Source organism: Girardinichthys multiradiatus, chromosome 19, assembly GCF_021462225.1.
Source record: "Girardinichthys multiradiatus isolate DD_20200921_A chromosome 19, DD_fGirMul_XY1, whole genome shotgun sequence".
NCBI classification, from domain to species: domain Eukaryota; kingdom Metazoa; phylum Chordata; class Actinopteri; order Cyprinodontiformes; family Goodeidae; genus Girardinichthys; species Girardinichthys multiradiatus.
In genome coordinates, this window is record NC_061811.1 from 38766510 (window position 1) to 38779067 (window position 12558).

Genomic DNA, 12558 nt, shown 5'->3' on the forward strand with positions numbered 1-12558 from the left:
TCATACGGACTATTTGCTTGAAATGCAAATCTCTTTTGAACTTTGCTGAATTTAATGCGTAAACCCGATTTCAATTTTTTGAAAAACATTTCCATCTCTGTCTCGAGTTGAATAACGCTGTTATAGTAGCCACTTCTGATCCTTTGCGTATTGATCTCCACATCACCAACCTTCCTCCATTCAAAGTAGGCATCATAATCCGGTAAATTATGCCATGTATGAGGGTATGAAATCTCGGCTAATGCAACCATCCATTGGCCTTCTAAATCAATATGTTGAGCTAAATTTACACGGAAACTTGAACTGGTATTATTTTTAAACACTTCCATGCTAGCATTAGATGGAAGAGTAACGTAAAAGCCATCATCCTCTACCTGACGGTTCATGATGCTGTGTCAACTGTGAGGTTTAGTGCAAACCTTTTTTATACGTTTCGAAGTTCATCAAACTTGATCCAACTGTTGAATTTCTCAGGCCAGTTTTTCCAGCTTACAAAAACCTGTTTGACTCCCTTGACCGTACGTCGTTTTAATATTTTTTCCACTTGATACATCTTGTCGTTAAATATTTTTACTTTTTGAAGTTCCTCAGTGTAAAAGGAACCCTCGATAGGTTCTCCATCCAAATCTTTGAGTTTGTATACAGGAGGAGAACGGGGTATCCGGTCATAGACTGTAAACACTTCATCCGTAAAACTCTGTTTGTATTTTTTGTCAAACACTCCACGGACCTTGGATATTCTGACAAGATCCCCTTGTTTAAACGTTGTCACTGAGTCCTTGCAATATCTGTTGGACTTGACATCATACAGATTCTGAAACACTTGAAAGGCATTTTCTGGGGTCACTTCCATAGGGCTCATTTTAATGCTGGAGTGGTAGGAATGGTTGTAGCTTCTAGCTAGGTTTTGCAGTACATCGACGTACCGCCGGGTATTGTTAGCTGTAAAATATCTCCACATCCTTGTTTTTAATGTGCGGTTAAATCTCTCGACCACTGAAGCTTTTGCTTCACTCGCTGTGGCAAAATGTTCAATACCGTGTTTCTCCATTAAAACTTTAAATTTCTTGTTAAAAAATTCTTTACCGGCATCAGTCTGAAGTTTTTTGGGGATCTGACTTTCTGTAAAAACTGATTCAAATGCCTTTACCACCTCAGCGGCTGTTTTCCTCTTCAAAACTCGTACATACGCCCTTTTTGAAAAGATGTCAATGACTGTTAATAAATAATTATAACCATCATTTTCCATGGCCAGAGCTTGCATGTCACAGAGATCAGCCTGGAACTGCCTCAATGGTCTGGTGACAAAAACTCTGTTTCTCGGGAACTTTATTCTTGCAGGTTTATGTAGAGTATAGGTATCTTCTCCTGATAAAAAATCTTTCACTTTTTCAACCGCAACCTTCTTTCCCGTTTCATCTTGCATAACCCTCCTCAGCCTATCTACACCCCCAAAACTTCCCGGATTTGAAGGGCTATAATATACTTTCTTCATCAGCCGTCTTCCTGCCATCTCTGCCTTATGCTCACTCTGCCGATTACTTGTTAAATAATGAGAAAAAACACACAGGAGGGTAGATTTATCCTTATTTTTATTTTTATTTATTTTTTTTTATTTAATATAAACAAAAAACAACCAGAAAACAAAATCAGATAAAATGCAGATGAATTCAAACACTACTAGCTTTTTAAACAACACTTTTGGGAAAGGTTACTATGTTCCTACTTTAATTGTATTTAATAGTAAAAAGAAAAAAGAAGGAAAATCATATAATGCAGATTAACTAAAGTACTGGAATACTAAAAAAAAAAATGATACAACAAGTCATCAAACATGTGAGATCAGTTTGTCAGTCCATAGCACTCTGAAACAGAGTTAAGTTGTTTGAGATGTTTCTCATCGACCATGCGATCATAAACGTGCGCTATTGCACTGTGGATGCCTTGTACCGATTTCAGTTCATATAAAACCGTCTTGGCAATCGTCTTCACTCTGAAGTCATCCGCTTGTATGCTTCGAAGTACCAGAAGATTCTGAATAGCAGGAATGAGTTTGGGGGTTACGAGTCGTCGTACGATGCGTTGAAAGTTGACTTGGTAATAATCCTCCCCCAGTACCTCCAGGCAATGGTGTTGACGCTGGCTTGGGTGGTTCGTTATACATCCATAGCAGGTTTCTCTGAGATAGTTCAAAGAGGTTATGTTGAATAAATGAAGTATCGCTGTTTTCACCGTATTGATGAGGGTGGTTGAGAACCAACCGTCAATTTCGTCCTCCTGGTTACTCTCATCCTCTGCTGAAGGCTGAGGGTCCTCCATCGGTTCCAGGGTTTGTGTAGGGGCTTCGGTAGAGGGTGAGTAGCCGGTGGCTACCTCCTCCTCCACGACCACCTTCATGTCTTCAGGCAGGACATTCGCGTCTACAGACTCAGCCATGAATAGCGGTGATGGTGAGCAGAGGTCTGGAGAAAGCGGTAGATATTTCATGTTGTATCCTGTAGGTGATGCAGGACTGTAGTGGTTCTCTGAGAATGAGGATGTTGAGGTGGATGGTGAGAAGAGGTCAGGGGAAGGCGGATGATATGGTCCAATGTTGAAGCTTTCATCGTGCTCAGGAGAGAAGTGGATCTCTGCTCGGTGGTTGTAGAGATCCCTGTATGGTGTCGGTCCACTCATTCTCATGATACGATTCTGTGTCTGTGAGCTTGCAGTTATCCCCCCGTATATATATCATAGGAAGGGGCGTGTCCTCAGAAGAGGGTTCGTTCTAAACGTAAAACAGGAAACGTCAGCGTTTTTTTCACTGACATGACATCGATCCAACTTCGTGACTTTTGGAAAAGGTCGGAAAGACGATGTCCAATTTCACTCATCTTCTCTGCCCAAGCTTCAAACGGCAGAGCCAGCATTGTCTTGAATACGCCGCAGTCTTGATTGAAAGCCTCCAACACAAACAGATCTGAGGGACTCGTACGGTTGTTCCTGCGTCTGCTTGCCCGAAAAGACCAGCGGCCATTTGCTGTGGTTTTTGACCCCCACACTGCGCTAAAGAGAGGTTCTCTCTCAGCTATTTCAACATCGGATGGTATATGAAACATTCTCGCCCGTTTTACAGGTCGAGGAGACAGTTCATTTTCTTCTTCTTCTTCTTCCTCCCTCTCCTGCCTTGAGACTGTTTCAGGGCTATCATTAAGGTGCGGGATTGCAAGCTTTAACACAGCCCAGTCGCTGTGGGTGAGTGTACACAGAGCCAGTGATCCGTTAAATACCTCATCTTGATCCAATTGATACAGGCAAAGCTCTCCTATTTCATACATGAAAATATAACCCCAGCTGCCAACCAGGCCATATGGCTCCAAAGACCATTCTTCCTGCAGAGTCTTGAACGGGGGTCTTTGTACCCTGCAGATGTAGTATGTTGATTTCTTAGGAGCATTCAATTCACGGGATGAATACTGGTAGACGGTCACTGGGGTTTCGCACAGAACTGACATACCTCTTGGCCGAACCGAGGTCTGATTTTCAACCATGGTTGTTGAAGTTGATGTTGGATCCTCATCATCGGTAGAGTATGTCACGACGGGAATTCCGATAGGTATCTCCGTTGAGGAAGTATATGATGCAGTTGCTTGTTCATCATCATCATCTTGGCACGCGTTGCGTTTCTCCTCCGCTTGACGATAAACTCTCTTAACTCTAGCCATTGTTGAACGGGTGTTCTTTTTTTTTTCCAACGAATGCTGCATGTAAAGTGCAGAGTTTTATCTCTGTATTTAAAGTAAACACTAAGGCACGCCCTATTGTTTTCATTGGGTTATTCGAGGTTTAACGATGCTAACAAACACACCCCCTCTATTTTTAATTGGTGCTGATGCCAAACAGTTTCCGATAATACCATATTTGTCTTGTTCTATTTATAACAAACACACCCCTGTGTTTTAATTGACTCATTTAAGGTATTGCCCCTAATGACGACAACCAATCAGCATCCACTGTTACGCCCCCTTGAACACACCACCTGCTTGACCACGTGACCTCCTGCCCACATGGCAACCACATGGCCCCCACCGGAAATCCCGCCCTCACCGGAAGTCCCACCCACCTGTCAAAAAGTTTGATGAAAGGGTGTACTTAAATTCTCTTGGGCAAGCCACAAAAATCTCCATTCATGGCCACACCAACATCAAAAAGCACCCATTCAGAGTGCTCGGCCAGCACCTCCACTATCTCCCCAGAGAAAAGCTACGCTGATGTCCTGGACTCTATCGACAAGAAGCTAACCAGCCTGGATGCTCGTCTCGCCCTGGTGGAAGTTCTCCACAGGGAATTTGAAGCTCTGAGGGAGTCTCTGGAGTTTAGCCAGGAACAACTCGATTCGCTCACAGTACTGAGGGATAACATGGAAACATTTACCGGTAGAATGACGCAGCTATTTGGAGAAAACAAAAAATTAAGGAGACCATCCTGGATATACAGGTTCGGGGTACACGGGACAACCTTGTCTTCTCTGGCATTCTAGGTAAAATAGCTGCTAGGAAACCACAGCTGAGGACAGGCAACAAGCAGAAGAGACATGTTTGGGCTAAAGAACACAAGGAATGGACATTAGACCAGTGGAAATCTGTGCTTTGGTCTGATGAGTCCAAGTTTGAGATATTTGGTTCCAACCACCGTGTCTTTGTGCGGCGCAGGAGAGGTGAACGGATGGACTCTACATGCCTGGTTCCCACCGTGAAGCATGGAGGAGGAGGTGTGATGGTGTGGGGGTGCTTTGCTGGTGACACTGTTGGGGATTTATTCAAAATTGAAGGCATACTGAACCAGCATGGCTACCACAGTATCTTGCAGTGGCATGCTACTCCATCCGGTTTGCGTTTAGTTGGACCATCATTTATTTTTCAACAGGACAATGACCCCAAACACTCCTCCAAGCTGTATTCATATATATATATATATATATATATATATATATATATATATATATATATATATATATATATTCATATATATATATATATATATATATATATATATATATATATATATATATATATATATATATATATATATATATATATATATTCATATATATATATTCATTCATATATATATATATATTCATATATATATATATATATATATATATATATATATATATTCATATATATATATTCATATATATATATTCATTCATATATATATATATATTCATATATATTCATATATATATATATATATATATATATATATATATATATATATTCATTCATATATATATATATATATATATATATATTCATTCATATATATATATATATATATATATATACATTCATATATATATATATATATATATATATACATTCATATATATATATATATATATATATATACATTCATATATATATATATATATATATATACATTCATATATATATATATATATATATATATACATTCATATATATATATATATATATATATATATATATATACATATATATATATATATACATTCATATATATATATATATATATATATATATATACATTCATATATATATATATATATATATATACATTCATATATATATATATATATACATTCATATATATATATATATACATTCATATATATATATATATATATACATTCATATATATATATATATATATATACATTCATATATATATATATATATATACATTCATATATATATATATATACATTCATATATATATATATATATATATATATATACATTCATATATATATATATATATATATATACATTCGTATATATATGCATGTTGGACTCCGGCAGGGCTGCCCTTTGTCGCCGGTCCTGTTCATAACTTTTATGGACAGGATTTCTAGACGCAGCCAAGGGCCGGAGGGGGTCTGGTTTGGGGACCAGTGGATTTCGTCTCTTCTTTTTGCGGATGACGTGGTCCTGCTGGCCCCCTCTAGCCAAGACCTACAGCATGCGCTGTGGCGGTTCGCAGCCGAGTGTGAAGCGGCTGGGATGAGGATCAGCTCCTCCAAGTCCGAGGCCATGGTACTCGACCGGAAAAGGGTGGCTTGTCCTCTTCAGGTTGGAGGGGAGTTCCTGCCTCAAGTGGAGGAGTTTAAGTATCTCGGGGTCTTGTTCACGAGTGAGGGAAGAATGGAGCGGGAGATCGACAGACGGATCGGTGCAGCTGCCACAGTAATGGGGGCGCTGTGCCGGTCCATTGTGGTGAAGAGAGAGCTGAGCCGAAAAGCAAAGCTCTCAATTTACTGGTCGGTCTACGTTCCTACCCTCACCTATGGCCATGAACTTTGGGTCATGACCGAAAGAACGAGATCACGGATACAAGCGGCTGAAATGAGCTTCCTCCGTAGGGTGGCCGGGCACTCCCTTAGAGATAGGGTGAGGAGCTCGGCCATCCGGGAGGGGCTCGGAGTAGAGCCGCTGCTCCTCCACATCGAGAGGAGCCAGTTGAGGTGGCTCGGGCATCTATACCGGATGCCTCCTGGACGCCTTCCTCGGGAGGTGTTCCAGGCACGTCCCACCGGGAGGAGGCCCAGGGGACGGCCCAGGACACGCTGGAGGGACTATGTCTCTCGGCTGGCCTGGGAACGCCTTGGGCTCCCCCTGGAGGAACTGGAGGAGGTGTCTGGAGAGAGGGACGTCTGGGCGTCTCTGCTGAGTCTGCTGCCCCCGCGACCCGGTCCTGGATAAGCGGAAGACGACGAACGAACGAACATTCGTATATATATATATATATATATATATATATTGACTTCCCTTCCAACCACTATTTTTGTGCCATTATCTTGAAGTGACACTTAAGGCCAAAAAAACATGCAAGAAAACTAACTGTCATGACTGATCGTGTCCTATTGTTGACACAAAGAATGCTGTTTCTGACAGCTGCATCACTGTAGTGCAGTTAAACCCTCACCAAGTAAAACCACAGACAGATTATGTGTACTAGCCTGAACACGACTGAAAGGGAAAAGAAAAAGTGGAAATGATATTTCTGAAGAGCTACCTGGCATATATTGGCTATATATTGTCGTAGTGGTCAAGTAAATGTTTTTATTGCTCTTTTGCAGTTTGTTTATATTGAAAACACTATATTACTGTATAATTTCTGAGTTCATTTGTATTTTATGTCACATAGACTATTAGTGGGACATGTACAGACTTAACTGACGAAACGGGACATTTCATTTTTCTGTGATAATTTGATATTTTCTGTGAGACTGCCTGAGAACATTTCAGTAAAATTTATTTTAATAGTTTTACATGTCATGTTTTGACTAATGGTAGATAACCTAATGGACCGAAAGGTTTTCATCCCCTTCCCCTTATGGAAGCAAATCGTTACCATATTTCAAATGAAAAAGCATTTTCAGAAATGCTTTTTCATTTTAAGAATGTGGCTGCATTGTTTGATTCATAAATTAAATTAGTAATCAATAATCCTATTTGCATTTTAATTTTCTTCTACAAGACTGCTCATTCTTTCACTTAATTAAAATGAAAAAGACATTTGAGATTTATTTTTCAAAATGTACCCCAGCAAATAGATACCAAAATTCAATTTGAAATGTAAAATATGAAAATGAAAAAGCATTTCCAGAAATGCTTTTTCATTTTAAGAATGTGGCTGCATTATTTGACCCATAAATAAAATTAATAATCAATCATCCTATTTGCATTTTCTTCTTCACGACTGCACATTTTATGCCATAATCAAAAAGAAAACAAAGCAGACATTGCTTTTTCGTTTTCGTGGTCTGCCCGCAAAGTACTGCCCAGAACTCGAAAACGAAAAAGCATTCCGAACGGCGGGCGCAGCCGAGTGACGTCAGCAGCCGCTCTTCCTCAGCTCCCTGCTGACTGAGATACCCATCTTGTTTGGTAGGGGGCGCTGTGCACGTCTGCATTGCATTACATTGCAAACGTGCCGAGAAATTGATTGAATTACAGCAGGGCCGAGCTCAATTTGTGGCAGCGGCTGCTGACGTCACTCTGTTGCGCCCGCCGCTCGGAATGCTTTTTCGTTTTCGAGTTCTGGGCAGTACTTTGCGGGCAGACCACGAAAACGAAAAAGCAATGTCTGCTTTGTTTTCTTTTTGATTATGGCATAAAATGCAAATAGGATGATTTATTACTAATTTTATTTATGGGTCAAATAATGCAGCCACATTTATGGTGGTAACCATAAATATGGTAACGATTTGCTTCCATATTCCCTATCCGAACTATTGTGATTTTTACTTTGTGATCACAGTGTTAGACCTGGCTATGAGGTTATGAAGCTCTATAAAAGCACGACTGGTGTACAGTGTGCTTAGTGTCCTACCTGTTATAAAGTACTGAACTGAGTTTTGAAGTGCAGCAGAACCTTTTTTAATGTACTGATCAAGTAAATAATCACAGGTCATTCATGTTGTCAGAACCATGTGTAACTACAATTTAAGGCTAACAGCAATTAAGTCCCGCGAGAAATAGGAGGGAGGATATGCAGGTGTTTACCTGAGTTTCTCATCCAATCCAGTAATTTAGGAAGCTCTGGGGGTTTCACCGTGCTCAGCAGCTCTCGCAGCTTCATCCTGGCATCACCGAAGTTCATTGTGAACCAGTAAAACCACCAAGAACAAGCCGAATATTCTGCCCCTCTCTGTGGTTATAGTGCAGAAAACACGTGTTGGCACCTTGGAGAGAAACCGGGCCAACTTATATCATCACCATGACTATTCTACTACTTCTGCTCCTTTCTTTCCTTCTTTCTCTTCTTCTTCTTCTTAAATGTTGCAAGCTGTATCGTAAGAGTTGACTTAGTGACACCTTGTGGAAAACGACCAATCAGTGTAATAACCAACGAGGGTCAGACCCTTTACACTTACAATACAAATACAGAATGAATATATGAAGTATTCTATATAATATAATATCAGTCAGTCATTTTCTACCGCTTATTCCATAGTGGGTCGCGGGGAGCTGGTGCCTATCTCCAGCAGTCTATGGGCAAGAGGCAGGGTACACCCTTGACAGGTCGCCAGTCCATCGCAGGTCAACACACAAACAACCATGCACACACTTAAGGGCAATTTAGAGTGATCAATTAACCTAACAGGCATGTCTTTGGACTGTGGGAGGAAGCCGGAGTACCTGGAGTGAACCCACGCATGCAAACTCAATGCAGAAAGACCCCCGGCCGGGAATTAAGCCCAGGACCTTCTTGCTTCAAGGCAACAGTGCTACCAACTGCGCCACCGTGCAGCCGTAATACACTATAAGATAATATAATTAAACAAAATCACAGGTATGATGAAAAACAGTTTTATTTAACAGGTGAACGATTTTGCATTGTAAAACATTTTTGTCAATAACTCATCTTTTTGTAGATGAGGTAAAATTGTGGATTTATCAAAAGCTAAGAAACAAAAGCATGTAAATATGAACAAATACATCATAATTACTTTGTGCTTTGTAGCAGCTTCTTAAATTCACAAATGAAAAATCAAGTTTTTTAGCAATGCTCCAACTATTTTGGATAGCAGTGGATTAATCAGCAAGATGGAGTCTTGGGCATCCTTAGTTTTAATTCCATCATAAAGGTTTAATTGATCTGGCTTTCCTGAACAACGGTTTACAGTAAAATACCATACCACTTAATTTCTGAAGCACTTAAGAAAAACATAGTTGACCAAAATGCTGTACAAAAAATATATGAGAGAGAACAGGAGTAAAACAAAATCCCCTCTAAGTTAATACATAGGAGCTATACAAATGTTAAAATAGCACAGGTACATACAATGGGTAAAAGATTAGGACACAGATGACAACTCACACTGGGGTAAAAGCTGGTGAGAAAAAGTGTGTTTTAAAATGTGTTTTAAAAACAGCACGGGCTGGAGTCTACCTGGCCTGTAGCAGCAGCTCATTGCATATTTTAAGAGCCAAAAACTCCTCTAGATTTATAAAATGTCTTTGGGACAGTCAAAAGCTTTGTGTCAGCCCATCTAAAAGCACACATTGGCGTGTAATGTGTAGCAGCTCAGAGAAATAGGAAGGGGCAAGACCAATCAGTGTTGGGGTCTGGGAGCTTCTGTTTGTTTTGGCTGCTATTAACTCTGTTTGGACACTATAGGTCACCGGAGCCGCGGTGTGGAGGAGCACAGGTGCAGCACATTATCTCATCTCCAGTGCTGTATAAAGGCAGCAGACTGTCAGCACTTCAACGCCTGAGTGTTTGCCTTCATGGTAACTAATTGGCCAAAGTCCTAAGCCTTGCCTGATAACTTAAAGTTACTGACCTTCTCGTGTACTCCTTTCAGGTTATCTCCAATCCCCGGTTCAAGCCCTCAAGCTTCTCCTGATGATTCAAGTTTCCAAATCTTCAAGTTTCCATTGTCGACTCAAGCTCCAGCAGACAGCCTCAAGCCTCTTTGGACTCACTGGTTTCCGGAACCGAACCTTGCTCTCCCTTCGATGTCCACACCACCCACCAAGTTCCTCCTCCGGCAAACCACCATTAAGGGTCACAATACTGTACCACTAACTTCACTACTGGCAATCCCTCAACCTCAGAGGAACAAACTCCCACAGCTGACTACACTCATCATTCAGCGCCTCATCCAGGCTCCCGGATTCCAACCGTTTACCCTCCGTCCCGGACTGAACTCCTTCACCTACCAGCAAGCAAATCAGCCTTACTAAATAATATCTTCTCACTTGATAAAAGCATGGATCAGTGTCTCTAGGTGGTATCTAGACAGGAGGGGCTTAATTTTTAACAGCCAGCTCAACTTAAAGAATGAGGACTCAACCATGGTGTTGACATGTGAGCCGGGTTTTATGCTGGGGTTCTAATTCACATCTAAATTAGTGATGCTGGATTTTTCATACAATACCAAAGGGGAAACGTCAAAAGAAGGTTTACAGCTGGAGTCACTGAATTTAAAAAGCATGACGTCACCTGTTTTTACATTAGAATTAAGTAAATTTAGTGCCATCCATCTCCTGATGTCAACAAGCCAATCAAAGAGATTTTACAGGGAAATAGACTTGACATTCATTAGCATATAAATTAAATGGCAAAAAATAACATGTGGCAGCAAATAAAGACAGAACAGAAGAGGACCCAGAATGGAGCCCTGAGGTACCCCCAGGAGAGGGCAGGAGAAGCAGAGGTAAAACCATCCATCATAACAAAAGCTCCTGTCAGAGAGGTAGGACCTAAACTATAGCAGAGTTGAGCCAGTGATGCCCACCCACTAGTCCATTCTGGAGAATGTCATGGTCTGCTGTGAATTGCCTTGAGACATGTGTTGTGAATTGGCGCTATATAAATAAACTGAATTGAACAAAAGCAGCTGTTAAATGTAGAACACAGTTCCCAGCCTCAATCACTAAAGAGATATCATTAAAATCTAGTAAAAGAGCATATTCAGTGCTGTGTTACATTTAAACTCAGACTGAAACACTTCCAAAAGTTTAGATTTATCCAGAAAGGCCTTCAGATTGGACAGAAAAGGTAACTTGGAGAACGGCCTAAAGTTTGATAAAGCAGAAGGATCAAGGCCTGATTTCTTTAACGAGGGTTGCACCACTGCATGTTTTAAAGTACTCTGCACAATTCAGGAGACCAAACTACTGTTGAGAACATTAGGGGAAAGGGACCAATAGATGGGAAAAATCCTTAAGAAGATGTAGAGGAGCAACATCACAGGGGGAGCCAGATGGTTTCATACTGGTAACCAGTTTCTCTAGAGGAAAGTGAAATCAAATCCCAGTTATCAAAGACAGCGGGCAGGGGACCAATATGGATGGGCCATGGGGAGGCGGCCATGTTATTTTCCACTTTGTCCACAAAGAAATTAAGAAATTCATCCCAGATTTCTCTGGAAGCTTCCAGAGGGACGTGTTCATTAGCATAAAGAGCAGCATCAACTGTATTATACAGACCCAAGGGGTTGTGAGAGTTAGCAGCAATGATGTCAGAGAAATGTTTAGGTCTAACAGTTTTAACAGCTCTGATAATCTCAAAAGAGACTTGCAGTTTCCTCTTTTTCCACCTTTGCTCATTCCTCTTGCACTTGCATCTAATGGCAAGGGTACGGTCACTTAACTAAAGATCCGAACTGAGCTTAGATAGTCTGGTTTTAATCAGGCCCACACTATTCAGAACAACATGGCATGAAGAATTAAAATACAGGCAGAGCTCTTCAGTGCTAGAGACATCCTTTTCCCATTGGACTGATGCATTGTTATCCGAACATAACTTCATCATCACCAAACAGCCTGTAAGGTTTTTGTATTTAGATTTATTTTGTGTATTTATTTTAGATCTGATTGTAACTAAAGATTGTCTCAAACTTTGAAAATAATATGCTGTCTTTGAATTCTAATGAATTTCATTTTTTAAATAATTTGGATGTCTGGAAATTTCAGGAAATGAGAATATTTTTCAGCACTGCACACATGAGCGACATAACGTGAAAAAGGGAGATTTGGGAAGTTTAGATCCAAGAAAGTCAGGAGGTCTGATTATCTGGGC

At 40.4% G+C, this 12558-nt stretch overlaps 1 protein-coding gene and 1 long non-coding RNA gene across 3 annotated transcripts in view; one reads left to right on the forward strand and one right to left on the reverse strand.

Annotated features, from left to right (window-relative positions):
• Positions 1 to 8987, reverse strand: part of zgc:109986 (uncharacterized protein LOC553566 homolog) — a 40656-nt gene extending 31669 nt beyond the window's left edge. Inside the window, exons 1-2 of one of the 2 annotated variants that reach the window (XM_047392963.1) lie at positions 8720 to 8987; positions 8532 to 8682 (exon numbers count right to left, since the gene is read on the reverse strand). In XM_047392963.1, coding sequence (XP_047248919.1) covers positions 8532 to 8628 — 97 coding nt within the window. In that variant the 5' untranslated portion in view covers positions 8629 to 8682; positions 8720 to 8987. Of the gene's footprint in view, positions 1 to 8531 lie in introns of both variants that reach the window. The other variant, XM_047392961.1, reaches the window with a different exon arrangement.
• A 372-nt stretch (positions 8988 to 9359) lies between these two features.
• On the forward strand, positions 9360 to 11124 carry LOC124855834. Its single transcript, XR_007035163.1, has 2 exons — positions 9360 to 10262; positions 10337 to 11124. It is a non-coding gene; the product is annotated as an uncharacterized LOC124855834 (long non-coding RNA).
• Positions 11125 to 12558: the final 1434 nt, after the last annotated feature.